General features: G+C 41.5%; 1 protein-coding gene across 7 annotated transcripts; it reads left to right on the plus strand.

Moving 5' to 3' along the window:
* Positions 1–74: 74 nt before the first annotated feature.
* TBP (TATA-box binding protein) lies at positions 75–16,075 on the plus strand. 7 transcript variants are annotated; one of them, XM_072993959.2, is made up of 10 exons: positions 207–286; positions 3,355–3,480; positions 3,900–4,030; positions 9,366–9,599; positions 10,531–10,868; positions 11,515–11,602; positions 13,765–13,856; positions 13,985–14,152; positions 14,828–14,922; positions 15,303–16,075. In XM_072993959.2, exons 4-10 carry the CDS (start codon positions 9,546–9,548, stop codon positions 15,380–15,382), a joined length of 915 nt encoding a protein of 304 aa, XP_072850060.1. In that variant the 5' UTR covers positions 207–286; positions 3,355–3,480; positions 3,900–4,030; positions 9,366–9,545; the 3' UTR covers positions 15,383–16,075. The 7 variants fall into 7 exon arrangements, with proteins under 7 accessions (XP_020656872.1, XP_078239301.1, XP_072850065.1 ...); XM_078383174.1 differs by having other exon boundaries at positions 216–286; positions 3,279–3,480; XM_078383175.1 differs by lacking the exon at positions 3,900–4,030 and having other exon boundaries at positions 117–286.
* The last annotated feature ends 3,558 nt before the right edge of the window (positions 16,076–19,633 follow it).

Raw genomic sequence — 19,633 nt, forward strand, 5'->3', positions numbered from 1 at the left:
ACTGAGGTGCCGCTCTAGGCTCTGACTCGCTTCCCTTTTCACTTCTATGATAAACTCTTGAAGGCGAATTCCCCGCGCTCGGATACTTGCAATGCGCCTGCGCGCTCCTTATCTTCCTCTCAGGCCTCTACTCCTCCCCCACGACTCCCCTTAAGAAAGTTGGCGCGGGAAGTAAGCGTAAAGGGTCGTTACAGCCGTGCGAGTGACGTAGTAAAAGTGCGCCGCCGGCTAAGGCAAGCAGGGGAAGGGGCAGGTTGGGCCGGGCGAAGAACTTCTTCTGCAGGGGGTAAGTGGCGGGGCCCGGCTGAGCGCTGGCTCTTCGCCGCCCTTTCCCTCACCTCCGGTGGACGCCTTCGATGAACGGTCGGGAGGGTGAGAGGTTTCCTCGATAGACCTACAACGGGGCAAGCCAAACACTCGCTCCGCTCACAGTACCCGGGCTTAAATTTGGCTCTCTTCCTTGCGCCCGTAACGTGAGGAAGGGAGGATAGCGGGTCAGGTCAAGGCTGGCCTCGCCGCCCCTCGCCCCTCTCGGTATTCGAATGGGAGCGCGGGAGATGGCGCCCTCCTCCGTGGCCATCTCTGGCTGTGTGTGTGTGGGGGGGGAGAGGCGGGCAGGAGCGAATTCTGTGCCTTCACCCTTTCTCGGCTTTCCTCCCTTTCCACCCCACCCCCCTTGTGGCTCTTCCGACGACGCCAAGTCGTGCCCCGTGATGCCCCTTGGCTGCAGGCAGGGCGCTCGGCGCCGGGTTCCGTGCATGTTTGCTGGGAAGGAAAAGGACTGCTCTTTCAGTGGGACTAAAGGACAGGAAAGCGTGCGTTGTTGGCGTATAAAGCCTATTATTCCGAGGAGAAAACGCGATCTTTCGGCTGTAACCGTTGGGCACGCTGGTCTGTGCGTGAGTTTGAATGGGAAGAAACGCATTTCCGCCTGAAGTGGAATAGAAAAATGTGGGAGGCAGGAAGGGATTCTCTACGAATTAGGCTGCTACCCGGCTCATTTAAAATTGTAGGTATCATCTCTAAAAACATCAGTAAAGGCTAGATCTATGACTTGGAGGTGGCTAAATTGCCTTTGGTTTCGGTATATGATTTAAATAATGTCTTTCAGATGGAGGAAAATAGAAGCATGTCAGGCTCCAATCAGAAACCTAGTGTGACATATACACTAGGTTTAACGTATACTGTAGCAGTGTTAGTGAAATCCATCAAATTTCTATGGAACCAATGTAGGATTGGATTCTTCTAAGCCTAAGGGAAGGACTCATACACAACAAATTTGCAGAGGTAAAGCTAGTAATGGGTGTTTCCGTTTGAGCTGATGCTAAAACTAAGGTATCTTGCTTTTGTATTTTTCTCTGTTCATGTGGAAGGATGAATCTTTGAATCTTAAGACTGTGTGGCGTATGCCTGTGGTTTTATTGTTAAGGCATGTTTTTACATAGATGCTTTCTGTGTGCTTAGTTTTATGTTATGATGCATTCTTTAACTCTGCAATAAAGAATGGTGGAGTTACATTGTAAACAGCTGTAATGGAGTAGTGTGTATTCTTTCAGTGTTGCTCTACAGTAATTCTGTGAGTTTTGAAAATGGAAAAGGTGCTTACTGTGGCTCATTTGTTATGTGATGGTATGCCACCAACATTGTATGTAGAAAGATCTCTTCTAGAGGAATTCTGCCTGTGCTTTTTCTTTTCCCTGAAATATTGGTATTGAAGTATACTGCTGTATTGACATGAAGGTAGCTCTGCCATGTAATTGCTGAAACAGTAGATGTCATCAGCAGGCGTATTGGTGTGTATATATCTCATTCCACCCCATGTTCTTTTGAAGCCCTGGACATATCTAGCTAGTCACAACTAAATACTGAAAGGCTGTCAACTAGCAACTGCTGCTTCTGGCCTGGGATTAGCAAGTCAAATAACTTTCTTCCTTTTAAAGTTAACATCAGCCCTACAAGGAAGACCATGGCCCAATTTAAGTATATATAGTAACTATCCAAAGGACTTAGGACCATACAATTCCCCACCACATTCTGAAAAACACACAGATGTGGAAAACTTCAATTTTAATTAGGAATAAAGAAAAGAAAGCCAAATTACAGAAAAGAGAATTCTTTTGGATTTGTAAGTTAATTCCAATAAATGGGAAAAGTCCAAATCACAATAATAATTACACACTGGCACTTCGTATTTGTATCTTGGGATACAAAATAAGACCACTGCAGTTACCCACAATCAGCTGGCCCACTCACCAGGCTTTCTGGAGCATTGGGGTCCATCTTTGGTGGCAGCGCACCAGTCCCAGCAGGAGCCAGGCTGGCTGTTCCCTGCTTCCCTGTGCAGAAGACCATTTTGACATGGAAGCGGGAGAGGGAGACTCCCTGTGTGGTTGGTTGCATAGAGAAGTGGGGAAGGCCTGGCTGGGCTCCTGCCAGGATTGGTGTGACACTGCATAGGATGGATCCCAGTGCTGTGTGGAGCCCAGTGAATGGGCCGGCTGGTTCTGAAGTGGGGATTGGGCCATATTTCATATCCTGAGATATGGATACCAAGTGCTTGTGTTGAATAATTATCAATAATGAATAGGTTAAAGAAAAATTAAGAATATTAGGTAGCCTATTGTGCTTAATGAGAGGACCTTAGAATAAACTCAGAAAAATGTATGAGTTCATAAAGAACATAATTCTTACTGGAAGAATGTGCTGAAACCTCAAGGCACATAGTCCCTTTGTGCTATGGGTCTCAACCATTTTTACACTTTTTTTTGCACCTAACTTGGATGAGATTCCTCAGCCAATCCCTGTAGGCTTCCACCAGAAACTTCCCAAAGAAAAGCAATTCTGAGTGCAGCTGCTTTGATTTCACACAAGAATGCAGCTGTGAATTATAAGTATGTACAGCTCCCATCTCAGATGGTTTAATAATGACCTTGGGTTAACTCCCCATATCTCTTGATAACCAGATGGCTGCCTTCTGGGAACTGCCAGCATTCCAGGGTAGGTAGTACCACCTTCCTTCCCACCAGCTTTCCAGGTGCCTTCAAAATGAGCTTGGTCTAAAGTTTAGTAATAAAGCAGATGTAGGTGTCGTTAGGCAGTTTAGAACGTTTTCACAATTGACTAGACTGTTATATTTTTCTCCTGTAGGTTTTAATCCACAAAATAATAATGGTATTGTTTAGGTACTGGCTAGGTGTGAATAAGCCAGGTTTTTAATGGTTTATATTAAAAGTATTAATTTCTGATTTAGTCTGCTTATTGTTTGCATTGCTGCCAAGGTTCCCACTAAGCTGGACCCACGCGCACAACTCAGCTTCGCTTCCCTCCATGCAGCTGTCTTCTTTCTCCATGCAGTGATCATGTGAGGTTCTGGTTGCAGTGGAACCCAGTGCATGGGGGGGCGGAGTTGTGCGCACATGCAAGGGCAAAGTCACGCATGAGAGAGGCAGAACCCTGCCCAGCGGGGCTGAAAATTAGAGGGTATGTTAATTGCTGCTTTGAAAATCTTAATGAGTTTTATTGTACTGTTTGCCAGATTTTTCTGATAGTAGGCAATTTGGACTTTTCCAGTGTTTGCTACAGTAATTTTGTATCCATGTGTTTAATGCATATGTTCAAGTTACCTAGCAAATAAGTTTAGGACTGATTAATACAGTAGTTAGCAATGTGTTAGCAGTTCAGTGTGTCTTCTCCTAGTAATTCTTAGCATGGAATTTGCCTTTTTTCTTCTCCATTCCACCAACAAATTGAGTTGTTGCACTGAAAGCCCCAAATGTTTCTTGAATTGCCTGTGGTTTTAGGTGCTCCTAGTGCAGTCTTTTGTAGGTGTGCATGTGAAATTAAGATAGTAATGTCTTGATGCACACACTTGTTCATTTGTTATTTTGTGGCATATTCAGAGAGTAACACCGCCTTGTCCACATTTGGCAAGAGGACCAAAAAGACGGCATACTGGTTCGAAGCCCATTCGGAGGAGTTGCTGCCATCAAGGAAAACAGGAGAGCTCTAACAGCATACAAAGCCTGTCTTAGTGAGTACAACTTGCAGATTCTTCGAGTTGCTCATAGCAAAGTCCAAGAGACTGCCAGGAGATGTTCTAACGATTATTGACTTCAGCTCTACTCTCATAGACAGACAGCAGCGGACACGGGTAACATCAAGGGTATCAAGCAGGCTTTAGGTCCAATACAGAAGGAATCTGCTCCCTTGAAGTCTGCTACAAGCGTGATCATCCTGGACCGAGTACAGCAGATGGAATGCTGGGTGCAGCACTACTCTGAGCTATATTCTAGAGCAGAGGTCATCAACCCCCTGTCTGTGGCCCGGTGGTGGTCTGTGGCCTGAGCTGGACTAGGCTGCTGATACAGACCTCCCGCTCCCCACAGCTGCTTTGCACAAACACACTTGTGCCAGCGCCAGTGTGAGTACTCCCCTACCCCTTCACGCATGTGCTCGAGCGAAGGGGCGGGCAGGCACTTCTGCACATGTGTGAAGTATTGGGGGAGTGTTCATGCTGGTGCGCACGCACTCCCCCACCACATAGCGCATGTGCCTGAGAGCGTGTGTGAGCGCAGGGGGGTGCCCTGCCTTCCTCAGAGGCTCAGCTGGCCCATGGTCCCCGAAAAGGTTGGGGACTGCTGTTCTAGAGGGAACGTAGTAGCTGAAGAGGCATTAAATAACATTGAGTACCTGTCTGTCTTGGAAGAGTTAAGATAGCAAACCAACTTTAGCAGAAATAAAAGTGGCTTTGGATTCCCTACCCTCCAACAAGGCACCTGGGAAGGATAACATCCCTGTTGAAGTGCTGTAAAGAGCTCATCACCACTGAGCTGTATGAGATCTTTTGTCTTTGCTGGAGGGAAGGTGGAGAACCACAGGACATAAAGGATGCAAACATTATCACATTGTATAAGAACAAAGGAGACAGGAACGGCTGCAATAACTACTGTGGTATCTCTCTTCTCAGCGTTGTAGGGAAGTTGCTTGCCCTTGTTGTGCTGAAGAGGCTCCAGGTGCTTGCAGACAGTCTGTCTAGAATCACAGTGTGGATTTTGAGCCAATAGATCCACCATCAACATCATATTTTCATTCAGACAGTTGCAGTAGGAATGTAGGGAAGAACGACTGCCACTCATTGTGGCCTTCATAGATCTCACAAAGGCCTTTGATTTGGTTTTTGAAAATGGAAAAGGTGCTTACTGTGGCTCATTTGTTATGTGATGGTATGCCACCAACATTGTATGTCGAAAGATCTCTTCTAGAGGAATTCTGCCTGTGCTTTTTCTTTTCCCTGAAATATTGATATTGAAGTATACTGCTGTATTGACATGAAGGTAGCTCTGCCATGTAATTGCTGAAACAGTAGATGTCATCAGCAGGCGTATTGGTGTGTATATATCTCATTCCACCCCATGTTCTTTTGAAGCCCTGGACATATCTAGCTAGTCACAACTAAATACTGAAAGGCTGTCAACTAGCAACTGCTGTTTCTGGCCTGGGATCAGCAAGTCAAACAACTTTCTTCCTTTTAAAGTTAACATCAGCCCTACAAGGAAGACCATGGCCCAATTTAAGTATATATAGTAACTATCCAAAGGACTTAGGACCATACAATTCCCCACCACATTCTGAAAAACACACAGATGTGGAAAACTTCAATTTTAATTAGGAATAAAGAAAAGAAAGCCAAATTACAGAAAAGAGAATTCTTTTGGATTAGCAAGGATGGCCTTTTTAAAATACTTCCCAAGACTGGATGTCCACTTCGACTCCTTAACATCATCAGGTCCTTTCATGAGGAAATGAAGGGCACTGTAGTTTTTGATGGCTCAGCATCAGATCCCTTTGACATCCGAAGCGGAGTGAAACAGGGCTGTGTCCTTGCACCGACTCTGTTTGGAATCTTTTTTGCTGCCATGCTGAAGTACGCTTTTGGAACCACGACGGATGGCATTTATCTCCGGACTAGACCAGATGGAAAGCTCTTTAATCTCTCAAGATTGAGAGCGAAGACCAGAGTCCAGCTGAAATGCATATGGGACTTCCTCTTTGCCAATGATGCAGCTGTTGTTGCTCACTCTGCTGAAGACCTCCAACAACTCATGAATCATTTTAGCAAGGCCTGCCAAGACTTTGGACTAACAATCAGCCTGAAGAAAACACAATACATGGGCCAGGGCGTGGACTCACCTCCCTCTATTACCATCTCTACACAGGAATTAGAGGTTGTTCATGATTTCGTGTACCTTGGCTCAACGATCTCTGACACACTCTCTCTAGATGTCGAGCTGGATAAACACATTGGCAAAGCAGCTACCATGTTCTCTAGACTCACAAAGAGAGTATGGCTTAACAAAAAGCTGATGGCATATACCAAGATCCAGGTCTATAGAGCCTGTGTCCTGAGTACACTCCTGTACTGCATTGAGTTCTGGACCCTTTGTGCATGGCAGGAGAGGAAGCTGAACACCTTCCATATACTCTACATTGTCTCCCAATGCATTTTTGGCATCACCTGGCAGGACAAAGTTCCAAACAGAGTAGTCCTAGAACAAGATGGAATTTTTAGCATGTATACATTATTGAAACAGTGACGTCTACATTGGCTTGGGCATGTCGTGAGTATAATTGATGGTCGGATTCAAAAAAATCTGTACAGAGAATTATTTAAATTAGGTATTGACAGGAGGGAAGGCTTGCCTGAAGAGCCAAGTCTTTAGCACCCCAGAGAGAGACCACAAGTGCGATACAAGGATATCTGCAAGTGGGACCTGAAGGCCTTAGGAATGGACCTCAACAGATGGGGAAACCTTGACGAGGTTTGAAGAGACACTTGTTCAGCACAACGAGGCAAATAAGCAGTCCCGAAACCAGCAAAATCAGGGAGCTGGACAGGGGACAGATTGTATTTGTCTTCAGCATGGAAGGGATTGTCACTGTCGAATTGGCCTTCTCAGCTATACTAGACGCTGTTCGAAAACCTCTATTCAGAGCACATTACCATAGTCTCTTGAGACTGAAGCATGCCTACTTAGAGAAATCTCTGTATAGATACTTGCAGTGTGGTCTTTTGGTCTCAAGTATAGGCTTACCAATTAGAGTTTGGAAGAATGAAGTATTGTCAAGAATAGGTTGAAGATAAAGATCCATGAGTGGTCTAATTAGTGGACTGATTGAGACAACTAGGGCTTTTTTGGTTTTCTGGGTTAGTCTTGCAGTAGGTTGCTTCTGGGTATTCATCTTGCCCTTTTAATTTGTACTTAACCATATATGATGGATATATTTGTACTCTGAGAAATGCCTTTTGTAGATGTTTAATAAGTACAACTGATAGCTACAGATGCAAATAAGTAAAAATTAGTGAAAAAGAAAAAAAAGGGGATTTCTATTGAATGCTGCCTAATGTAAAACTACTGGGCTAGCTGCCCTGAATGATGTCTGTTGTGGGAATCTTAAATTCAAGCTCATCACTCAGGATGGTTATGTGGAGGTTGAAGAAACTGAATGGTATTGTTCTAGGTCTAAAGTATACTCAAGCCTTTTATCAATTGATGGGCAAGAAATTGTGTGCAAGGAACTATATGTGTATCAGAAAGCTTGGGATATAGGAGTTGTTTGTCACTAATATATAACTGAATATACATTTTCAATTTGAGTGCTTTGCAATGTTTAAGGTTTCTGTTTTTAATTTTATAGAATTTTGATTTCGAACAGGTAGATATTGTCAGGTAATCTCTACACAAAAAAGATACAGGTACATTCCGATTTTGGAAAGTGATATTTTATCATCTAGGACAAGGTGGGCAATACATAAACTTTCAGATGTTGTGGTAATACAATTCTTAGCAAGACTAATCAGCATAACCACTCGTGAAAAATAATGGGGGATGCAGTCAAACAACAGCTAGACATCCGCATGTCCTCCTGCACTAGATCAGCAGTTCTCAAACTGGGGTCCCCAGATGTTCTTGGACTACAGCTCCTAGAAATCCTGGCCAGCACAGCAAGTGGTGAAGGCTTCTGAGAATTACAGTCCAAGAACATCTGAGGACCCCAGTTTGAGAACCATTGCTCTAGATCACATCTCTCAGCCGAACAGCCCTCCCAGAATAGTACAGAAAAACTGCTACTTAACTGTCAGCTTTCCTTGTAGACTATTAAGACTTCATTCTTTTATGCCAAAAAGCACTGCAGAAATACTATTTCTTGTTAAACTATTTAGAACTAATATCTTTGCTTTCCTTTATAATGTGAATATTTTAAACCTTTAGTAATATAATTGTAATAAACTTGTCATTAATAAAATCCAAAATGGATCCCCCTACGTGCTAGTTCTTGTTAGTAAAATAACCCTCAAACATCTGGAAACAATATTTGAAATGTATTAGTTTGCCATTATTAGTAGCCAGAACCTTCTTAAAGTATCAGTACTACCGTGTTTCCCTGAAAATAAGACAGGGCCTTATATTAATTTTTGCTCCAAAAATGCATTAAGGCTTATTTTCAGGGGATGTTTTTTTTTCATGTACAGCAATCTACATTTATTCAAATACAGTACAGTCATGTCATCTTCTTCTGGTTGTTGCACAATGGTGGAGGGCAGGGTTTCACTTAACTGGGGCTTATTTTTGGGGTAGGGCTTATATTATGAGCATCCTGAAAAATCATACTAGGGCTTATTTTCAGGTTAGGTCTTATTTTTGGGGAAAACAGTATAAATAATGTTCAGCAAAATTTGTAGAAACTGAGCTATCTTCTGGGAATTGTGTTGCAAAGGATAAAAATAGCCTCATTTGCTGTCACTTCCTAAGCTTCTTAACTGTGAAAGTTTTAAAAGTTGCAATATTACTGTTGCAAAAAAAGAAACAAGTTACAATATTTATATAGATACTGTATTGCTCTCTTCCTTCCAAGTTAAGCAGTTTTGCTTGAGAAATTGTACTGATAGATGTTGTCGTCCTTCCGTTCCTTATTTTTTAAAAAACTCAGAAACAAAACAGTTAATTCTCTTCATGTGTATTATTTATGATACCGCCTAAAATGTGATTTTTTTGTTTTTGTTTTTAACAATATATAAAACATGAGTCTAAAAATATATCTTAGTCAATTATGTTGTCTGGGAGATAGAGTTGTTGGTGCTGCCATGTTATGACTGGCATACAAGAGTTCTTTTGAAGATGTGCTTGGCTAGAGCTGCTTTTATTAAATGAACTCAAATCCCATCCATATGACATTGGAAGAGAGATCTCACCTGGTAGCCTGATCTAATCAATGGAAAGTGTAGTTTATGACTGGCTGTGCAACACAGAGGTATTGTATGCATTTTACTGCAGGATATTCATGTAATGTGGCTTTCTTTCTTTCAGGTTTTGGATCCTTGCTTTGGATGTGTGGAAGCTGATGTTCGCCTCAATATGTCAAACCTGGCTGCGTAGCTAATTGTTGGGAGGAAAACTCCTTTAAGGCAAATGCTGTGAAATTTCTTTTCTCAACTGGATTTCTTGGAATACTCATTCACCTGACTGGAGAAGTGACAGACTGTTGTCATGGATCAGAACAATAGTATACCACCCTATGCCCAGGGGTTAGCATCTCCTCAGGTAAAGATGTGGGAACATGGAGCTTATAGAGAAGCAAAACTTTTAAAGCCAATTCTTTGCTTGTTTAAAGTTCTGAATCCTTACATGTGGAGTTGGAGAGAGACACTAATGTGCAGTGAGAAATGAACTTTGAATAAAGAGTCTTGTGAACCCAAAATATCCATGCATGGCTGTTGGCCAGCTTATTCAATCATCTAGGTTTTACCCCCGTTTGATTTTAGTTATTTATTGTCTTGCTCCAGCATTGAGTAATTCTGCCTCTGTCTGTATTGGGATATTTGCATTTATTTAGATAGTAATTGTGGAGATACTTACCTGGGAGTAAATGCCAGTAAACTCAGCAGAACTGATGTAACAGTAACCAGGCTTGGGATTGCATTGTAAATTATTCTGATGCTGAGACAGTAGAATTATATGCCCCCAGAGAAGGGATATAGAAACCAAATGGAAGAAGGCAGGACAATTTTTACTGTTACTGACTCTCAAAATTGATCTTTAGAGATGTATGTGCCAATTGTAATTTGGAAGAGACCATGTTAAAGCTAGCTGTCGTTCAGGAATGGCTGATTTAAAAACTCCCCGTGCCAGTGAAAGCATAATTAGAAAAATCCATCTTTGGTTGTCTGTTTTTAATGTTGAAAAAGTTATACTTATTTAAATATAAATGAGTCCTGCTCTAACGAGTTGAGGGTTAAAAAAAAGTAGGAAGATGACTTAGTGAATGCTCATGGCAGTATACTCATTTTATGCATTTTTACTAGAGGCAAGATTCATTGCCCAAGGTGGCTTACTTTCAAGTGGTTGTGTTGCATCTGCATTGCACAAAGTGTAAATAAAGGCAACTCTTCTTAAAGGTGATCCAACAGATACTTCATCCTATTTGTGATGGTTCTGAAATGTTTGTAGCTTATAGCATGTTCTTTTCTTGCAGAGTGCAATGACTCCTGGCATCCCTCTTTTTAGTCCCATGATGCCTTATGGCACAGGGCTCACACCCCAACCTGTTCAAAGCACCAACAGTTTATCTATTCTGGAAGAACAGCAGAGGCAGCAGCAACAACAACAACAACAGGCAGCAGCGCAGCAGTCCACATCACAACCCACGCAGGGGTCATCTGGACAAACACCACAGCTCTTTCATTCGCAGACGCTTACTACCGCTCCTTTACCTGGAACTACACCACTCTACACCTCACCAATGACACCCATGACCCCAATAACGCCTGCAACACCTGCCTCTGAAAGCTCTGGGATTGTGCCACAGCTCCAGTACGTATGCATTGTCTTCTGCTATCCCTCAACAGTGGTTCTAAACAGTAATAAGTTTCTTGTTTGTATTAGTCAGCTGTTCCAGTAGGCCAAAATCTACCTATCGGTTTTAGCCAGCAGCTAAAAGTTAAAAATGTGTGGAATTAGCAATGCATCACTGCATTTATATATGTATTTGAGAAAAAAAATAACATGAGAGCTGCACTTGAAACTTGTTAGATAATAGACTTTTGTTTCATTGTAGGAATGTATTGTGCTGGACTTTTGGAGAAACATACTACTGGATTACATTTCACACCTACTGCAATTCATTCAGACTTTGCAGTTCTTTAGTTGGAAGGGGTGAACATTAATTGAAATAATATAATCTTGCTTCCTTTTTTGTTTATTTATTTTTTAAAAAGAATTCCCAACTGTTTTCCTTAACTTTGTTCTCTATTAATACTGCAACCGTGGTCTTGTAATGGATGTGTTCATAATCACCATAATCATTTAGCAGGCTTTGGTGCATGGGAATGGAAAAGTTGATGAGACAGAATACGCCTGGGGTTCTTATTTGGTTCAAATGAAGTTACAGAATGAAAGGTAACTTCAAAATAAGATGGATATGTAGGCTGCTAACATGTGTCTCTTAAATTGTCTTTAGGAATATTGTGTCTACAGTAAACCTTGGTTGCAAACTTGACCTAAAAACCATTGCCCTTCGTGCTCGAAATGCTGAGTACAACCCAAAGGTAAGGGAAGATGGAATAGAGATGGTGATATTTTTCTTAAAATGGTCACTTGACCTTTCTGATGTCTCATGTGGCATCAACACCTGACTCCTTTAGTTCGTCTTTAACTGAAATTGAACGGGTGATTTCCTTGTGTAGATTCAGAGTAACAGGTTTTTAAAAACAGCTCTAAAGTTGTAATAGCAGCCTTAAAGGGGGTGATATTGGAAAACTCTCAATGTAATCAAGATTTGCTGTGCAAATACATAAACTGTAATATGGGTTGTGCCTAACATAATAAAGAGAAAACAAGAATTGGAGGGAAGCCAGCATCCAAGTTTGGGTAACAGTTTGCCACTAACCTTTTTTTTAAAGTAAGGATGAAAAAAAAATAATAAATAGGTGAGAAATGTGTGTGCTAAGAGTACTTAGTTTTTCACTGAGTGTGAAGGAATTTTTATAAACAGTGTTGTTTGTTTTGTAATCTGCCTTTTCCAGTTCAAGGCAGCTTATAATAATAACCATTCCCTATAAAAATAATCAATTTCTGTGCACATGATAAATTTCTTGGCCAAAATCCTGTGAAAAGCTGCATACATAAGGACAATCACACAAGCAATTTTTGTATTTGGCCCTCTGTCTGTCACGTGTTCTAGTGCAGTGGTTCCCAGCCTTAAGTAACCCAGGTGTTCCTGGACTGCAATTCCCAGAAGCCTCCTCTACTAGCTGTGCTGGTTCGGATTTCTCAGAGATGCAGTCCAAGAATACTTGGGTTACCCAAGGTTGTTAACCACTTCTGTAGTGTGCCCAAGCCAGCACAGATTGTGCATACTGCTTACTCAATTGCTGGCTTACAATGCCTGGATTCCACAGAATTCTGACCCTTTTGTCAAAGGTAAAGAGCAAGATTGGGCAACATGGAACCTCCCGCAACATTCAGAAAAAGGATTTTTTAAAAAAAAGGCCTTGAAAATTTGCAGCACATTGGCTGTGCAGTTTCCCAGGCACTTCCCAGGCACTTCTCCAACTTTGCAACAGCAATTTAGTTCTTAGTCAGTTTTTGCTAGAATTGGTTTTAAATTTCAGTTGTGTGTCTTAATTGCATAAGAAAGTCTTGTATCAAATATTTTTGCTTCCTGGAATATTTCTTTTCACATCATTGGAGACTGTTTCTTTTTCATGCCCCAGTATTTAAAGACTGTTCAGGCATCAGAGAATCGGTTTTCAAGCAAGCCAGAAAGTCTTAAAGGTGCTGCTTTGATGCAGTTTTCATGCTGTTCCAGTGCTACAGTGTTTGCTAGCTTATCAATTGTTTTGATTGTGTAAATGCTTGAAATGCATCGCCATATCAAATGGTAAACCAATGTTTACCAGCACTGGACTTTCTTCAGCAGTTTTCCTGCTTGACCTTTCCTTTGTCGTTTCTACTCTAAGGAAGATAGTCATGATTATTTTTTACTTTTGAGCCCATGAATCAGGAATACATTTTACAGCAGCTGGAAAAGCAGTATAACGCTTCATATTTGTAAGTTCATTTTAAAACGCTCATGATGCTTGATCCCATGTTTCCCTTGTAAATGAGAAGATTTTTGTTTGCCCCAGTTAGCGTGTGTTCCATGTTTTTGAACTCCAAAAGTAAACTTGCATCATTTGGAAGATAGAGCATGCTTGTTTTCCATAGCTGCAGAGGCTAGGACCCACACTAGTGGATTTAAATTACAAGGAGATTTTGAGTAAATTGTAAGAATAATTTCTTGGCAGTAAGAGCTATTGAGCAGTGAAATTGCCTGTCTTGAAGGTCATGGTCTCTTCTTTACTGGTAGTTGTCAAACAGAGGTTGGATGGCCATCTGTTGTAGATTTCCTGCATTGGCAGAGATTGTACTTGATGACCAAGCTTTAAAATTCTGATTGTAATGAGCTGTCAAAGCAAGTCCTCTCTTTTTATCCCATGTGGACACTTGGGATCAGATTTGCATAGTGACACTGCTGGGCATGCCTGTTGAAGATGACAGCATTGTAGTCCAAGGAAAGACTCACACTGACAAAGATGCTTTAAAAAGTGTATGTGTGTGTGACTGAAGAATAAATTGTAGTATGGAGGTGGATTCTGCAGCTTGAAAAACTACTTGTTAATATATTCTGGGATTGTTTTAGTAACTACATTTTCCTCTATATGTTTAGCGTTTCGCTGCTGTAATTATGAGAATAAGAGAGCCACGAACTACAGCTCTCATATTTAGCTCTGGGAAGATGGTGTGTACAGGAGCTAAAAGGTATGTATTTAGTATAACTGACCTTTTCTTAAGACATGGGTTACTATCTAACTAACAATCAGGTTTGTCATATGAACATTATTTGTATTTGCTTGGTAAAGTTACGATTCTGCTTTTATTTATTGCAGTGAGGAGCAATCCAGGCTAGCAGCCAGAAAGTATGCTAGAGTTGTGCAGAAGTTGGGCTTTCCAGCCAAATTTTTGGATTTTAAGATTCAGAATATGGTGGGCAGCTGTGATGTAAAATTTCCTATCCGGCTTGAGGGACTGGTCCTCACACATCAACAGTTTAGTAGGTAAGTAAAGGGTTTTTTGGTTATGGTTGTTGTATGTTGGATAAAAGCATTATGTCTCCTGTTTTTGTCTGCTTAACAGACCTGATCTTATGTCTTCCATCATATCCTGAACTCCATGAAGGTAAAGTAGATTTGGCTGTGGGTCACTGTCATCCCTTTGTCAATATAGCAAACTGTCCTCTGTTTAGAAGAGATACTTAAATACCTCATGAGTCAAAATCCAGTAGCTAGTCCCAGTTGGATTAGATTTACTGAATCAACTGCTGAATGTGAGTCAACGCATGTTCTCCATCATTCAGTGGGTCCACTCCAATTGGGACTAACCTTTAGATTCCCATCAGTAGTTGCTTAATCAAAGGAGTTGCTAGCTGAGTCGCAATCGAAGTCTGCAATTCACTTTTGCACTATATAGACATACTTTTAAATGCCCCAAATCTGTGTACAAAGTTCTTAACGGGGAAGAGTGAAGCAGCTTGAACCACATTTCATAATTACTGTTGTAATCTTGTATATTTGGCTTGAAACGTATCTTTTGAAATATTAAAAGGTTTAATGTAACCAAAAAAAATCAGCTTGTGACAGTTGAATGTTTGTTTTCATTTTTTTAATACCCCATCAACTCATATTAGCTACTATGTTTATACATTTTACCTTCTTGTTTATCTTTTCTTACAGTTATGAGCCAGAGTTATTTCCTGGCTTAATTTACCGAATGATCAAACCAAGAATTGTCCTGCTTATATTTGTTTCTGGGAAGGTAGTTCTTACTGGTAAGTCTTACAAACACTGATTACTGAGATTGTAAAATTAATGGCAGTCCAATTTGTTAATGTATTAGCTTTGGCATTGTGTAGTTTTGAGCTTTTGTTGTGGCCAGATGTTAAGGAGATTATGGCTGCACAAGGCAAAGGGTGGGGAAGCCTTGCACCTTCTTCCAGAGTATAATGGCCATTCCTAGAAGCTTGTGGGAGAGGAATTGGACATTTTCAGGCAGAAAACCCTGATGGGACTATTAAAAAGTCCCTAGTGAAGCCATGTAGCATAAAGTCTGCACTCTAGCAACTACGTGTCATATAATGAGGAAGAAACCAGCAATAATGTCCAGTGTTTATAGAAAATAGTTACATTAGTTTTAACCTTTGTCTTCTAGGTGCAAAAGTCAGAGCTGAAATTTATGAAGCGTTTGAAAATATATATCCTATTTTAAAGGGATTCAGAAAGACAACGTAACAGGTTCTTGTGCTTATCTAGGAAATTGGGGCACACTTTAAAAGGTATTATGACACAGCAGTAAAAGGAGATGTACAGACTTGCAACATCAGGACTTGGGAGTATTTTCCCAGTTAGTGCCTATTTCCCTGGATCTTTTTGGAAAGGGAAATCCTCATTGCGTGTTATATCTGTACTGAACTACTGTGAGTTGCTTCGTTGCACTCTCCTTTGAGAAACAAGCCAGTTTATTTATATGTTTAGCTTTTAAAGTTTTAACTGCTTTGTTTCCCTTTTTTAAAAAAAATCTGGGTCTCATGCCGGCAAATTAAACTGTGTTATCCAAAAGTTAAAATTTTTTGGTTATAGTATTCTTTTAACCAGAAGTTTTATAATTGGAAAATGTAATTCTAGTCTTTCAGCTGTTCTTTCACATTCCCTTTGCCAGTGTTCAGCAGGACAGTAACTTGCTATTGAAAAGAAATGCCTGTATATAGTCCTAATTTGGGGAGCAGTTGGAGTTCTAAATGTGTAATTAATGCTGATTATGAAACTTGAGAATTAAATCTGAAATAGTATCACTTTATCAATTGATTTGCTTATGCTGCTGTTTTAATGTATTAAATGCATGCCTGTAGCTTCAATGTATTGAACTGTTTTTATAAGATTTTTCTTAACAATCCAGTATTAAAGGAATGTGTTTTGTCATTTAAACAGTGTCTGTGTTTCTTAAAGTACTATAGTAAACAAATTTAGTATATACTTAGTTTAGGTCTTGTCAATTCATGTGGACAAAAAGAGCAGATTTGCACCCCATGTATTTTGCAGATAAGGATTTTTAAATGGTTAATTTGTTATCAATTCTCCTTACTTGATATCTTGATGGTGTAGAAGAGGGCAAACATGCTCCTTCACTAAATATAGAGGCGCTGGAGAATACAGCTTTTGATCCGGAAGGAAAATTTCAATTTACTGTGTATTTCTTAAGCAGTTTTAACTTTTTTAGCGCTGCCACGGATAATTAATCTGACACAATCCTTTCCTGCTATTTTATGGGTTTTTTTCTGTAAATGTTCACTCTGCTTCTCAATTATTGGCCTCGTGGCGCAGTGGTTAAAATGCTGTACTGCAGCTAAAACTGTGCTCACGACCTGGGGTTCAAATCCCAGGTAGCCAGCTCAAGGTTGACTCAGCCTTCCATCCTTCCGAGGTCGGTAAAATGAGTACCCAGCTTGCTGGGGGGGGCAATGTGTAGCCTGTATAATTAAAATTGTAAACCGCCCGGAGAGTGCTTGTAGCGCTATGGGGCGGTATACAAGTCCAATAAATAAATAAATAAATATATCTAGACCAAAGGTGCCATGCAAGTGGACTAGCTCCATATTTGTTTCTCTAGGTCTCATTTCATCAACTAGGATGTGCATCTAATGGCAAGGTGTCAATTTAATGCACTTGAATGAGATGCATGCTCTCCTAGACAGTCAGGAGAACCTGCACTGGAAGCAGTATAGTGTTACTATTCAAACCTGGTAGCCTCAACATCAAAGGCTGCCAGCAGTTCTGGACAAGCCGAATTTATTCATTTTTCTGCTTACTGTGGTCAGAAGGATGATATCTGACTTAAAGAACTTTTCCCAAAGAATGAATTTGATGTCTTATTGTTTCTTCTCACTGATGGAAGTAGTGTTTCTGGGGATGTAAAACTTGGCTTTGACAAGGCTTTTACTCTCAAAGGTTAGGGAAGCATACAAGCATGTGTGGGCAGAACGTAGATTAGGATCTATCCAAAAGTCCCTGAGTTCAATCAGCATCAGATCCACAAAGGTTCCTTAATTTTCTCAGTTGTTGAACAGGAATGACAGTACTGCTCATCTCCCACTCTAAACCAGGCTGTTAAAATTATGGATGGATCTGGTTTGAAAAATAATTAATTTCAGTTCTGAACACTGAAAGAACTCCCAATATTTGTTCTAAAGAGTGGTCATTTGTGGTCTTCTAGTTCTGAACTGAAACTCCTATAGCCCCTTAGCACTCTTTGGTGCTCAGGGCTAACGTGCATGCATACAAGACACATACAGAGGACTATAGGTACCCACGTCTGTTACATACAGCACTGATGTTACCTGTCTGTCATGGGTTTGGAGGGAAAGTTCCATCCTATGGGGAGTGGAAGGCGGGACATCAGGAGGAGGGGCTGTACTGTATATATATGTGGAGCGTGTGTGGAGAAGTTAGGAGAAGCTGGAGAAGAGCTGAGAGAAGAAGCTTGAGTGGGAGTCTGTGTGTCAGACAGGGTACTACTGTGTGTCAGTCAGTACCAACCTGATAGGTTCAGGTGTCTGTAGGGTTAGCCAGAACTGATAGGTTCAGGGTCTGTGCTTCAAGTTAAGTGTTCTGTGTGAACCAAACTGTGTGTATGTATGATTGAGACTAAGCCACGTTACTGTATCTTATTCACTTGATCCTTTTATTTTTCCCTGTGTGTTATTTAATAAACCTTGTTCTTTTATTTGTTAAAAATCCATCCCTGGTCTGTGTGACTTCTTATAGGGAATGGTTGGTGGCAGCTTAGTGAAACTGTGGCATATCCCAGTAGGTCTGGGTTTGTCACATTGATTGGTGTCCAGCGTGTGGGATACGACTGGTTCAGTTGTCCAGTGGTCCAGCAAAGCCTTGGCAAGTGTGCCCAGAGCAAGGGGGGTCTAGTCAGGGACAATCTGAGGGCGCGTAGGTAATCTTCTAGGTGTACCTCACGGGGAGGTGCGCTAGTGGAAGAACATGCCAACTGGGGACTAGATTAGGGAGCTCTGAGGCAACTTGTTTTGGCGGGAAAAAAGCTGAGGCAAAACTGTGTAGTAGCAGTGATCTAGCCTGCCTGCTGAGAGGCCTAGCAGAGGGGGGTAGACTCTGGCTCGCAACTGTTGCAAGTTAGTGCTGAAGAACAGCAGTAATCTATAGAAAGCTGGTTCTGAGGCAAAAGAAAAAAAAAGTGGTCGCTTTATTTTGAGGCTTGACTTTTGAAAGCAGCCTGTTCTGGGGGGGGGGGATTATGCCCTTGACTCGAAGCCAAATGGCAGAAATGGGTGAAGTGAGGGAACCCCAGGTAGACCAAGGTTCTGAGGATGAATTTGGCTCAGTGCAGGAGGACAGCACGGGAGAACAGAACCCAGAACTCAAAAAAATGCTCATAGCCCAACAGCATGAACTGAGGATGAGGCAATTTGAAATAGAGAGAATGGAAAGAGAAGAAAGATTGGAGAGAGAGAAAATGGCGTTTGAAACGGAGAGGGAGAGAGAGAAAATTGCTCTGGAAAAAGAAAGAATGGCGTTTGAGTTAAGAAAATTGGAACTGATGAACCAGAACAATAATAACAATAGGGATTCTGAGGGAGGCCAATTGTCTAAAGCTGACCTGAAGAAATTCCCTGTGTACCACAAGGGAGATTGTCCTGAGGTGTTCTTTTCCCTCGTGGAAAGAGCGTTTGTGGACTTCTCAGTAAGGGAAACTGAGAAGATGACCATCATGCGATCTTTAATCAGTGGCAGCCTTGCAGAAGTCTATGCAGAGATGCCAGAGGAACTGATGAAAGATTTTGCAGAGTTTAAAAAACTGGTGTTTGCCAGACATGGGATAAATGCGGAACAGCTGAGGCAAAGATTCAGGTCAATCACCAAGAAACCAGAGCAGACTTTTACCCAAGTGGGGGCCCAATTGGTGAGGCTGCTAGAGAAATGGCTATCTCAGGAGGGGACAGAGACCTTTCAGCAGCTCAAAGACTTGATAGCGCTGGAACAGTTCTATTCAGTCCTGCATGGGGAACTGAAATTCCAGGTGAGGGAAAGGAAACCGAAATCTGTGGCAGAAGCAGCCGAGATCGCAGATTTTATTTCCCAAATAAGAAAGCCCTTGGGTGAGGGGAAATCGATGGGGAAACCTAAAGAAACCTACAGCAAGTACTCTCAGGGACCAGGGAAAAGCCAGCAAGGGGGAGGGGCCCATGGTGAAGGGAAGCCCTCAGACATGAAACCAAGACCTCAGATTTTGGAGGGAAAACCAAAACAAGATGAGAAAGACTTAAAATATAGCAGAAAATGTTATTTCTGTCAGGGAAAGGGCCATCTAATCTCAGAGTGTGAGAAATTAAAGCAGCTAAAAGGAATTGTGCCTCAGGATTCGAGTGGAACCAAGCCAAAAGCTGTGTTCTGTGTCCAGAAAGAGCAAAGCTCCTTGTCACTGAGGGAGCCTGTTGCCATGGCTACTCAATCTGGAAC

Source organism: Pogona vitticeps, chromosome 1 (genome assembly GCF_051106095.1).
Source record: "Pogona vitticeps strain Pit_001003342236 chromosome 1, PviZW2.1, whole genome shotgun sequence".
In the NCBI taxonomy this organism is placed as follows: domain Eukaryota; kingdom Metazoa; phylum Chordata; class Lepidosauria; order Squamata; family Agamidae; genus Pogona; species Pogona vitticeps.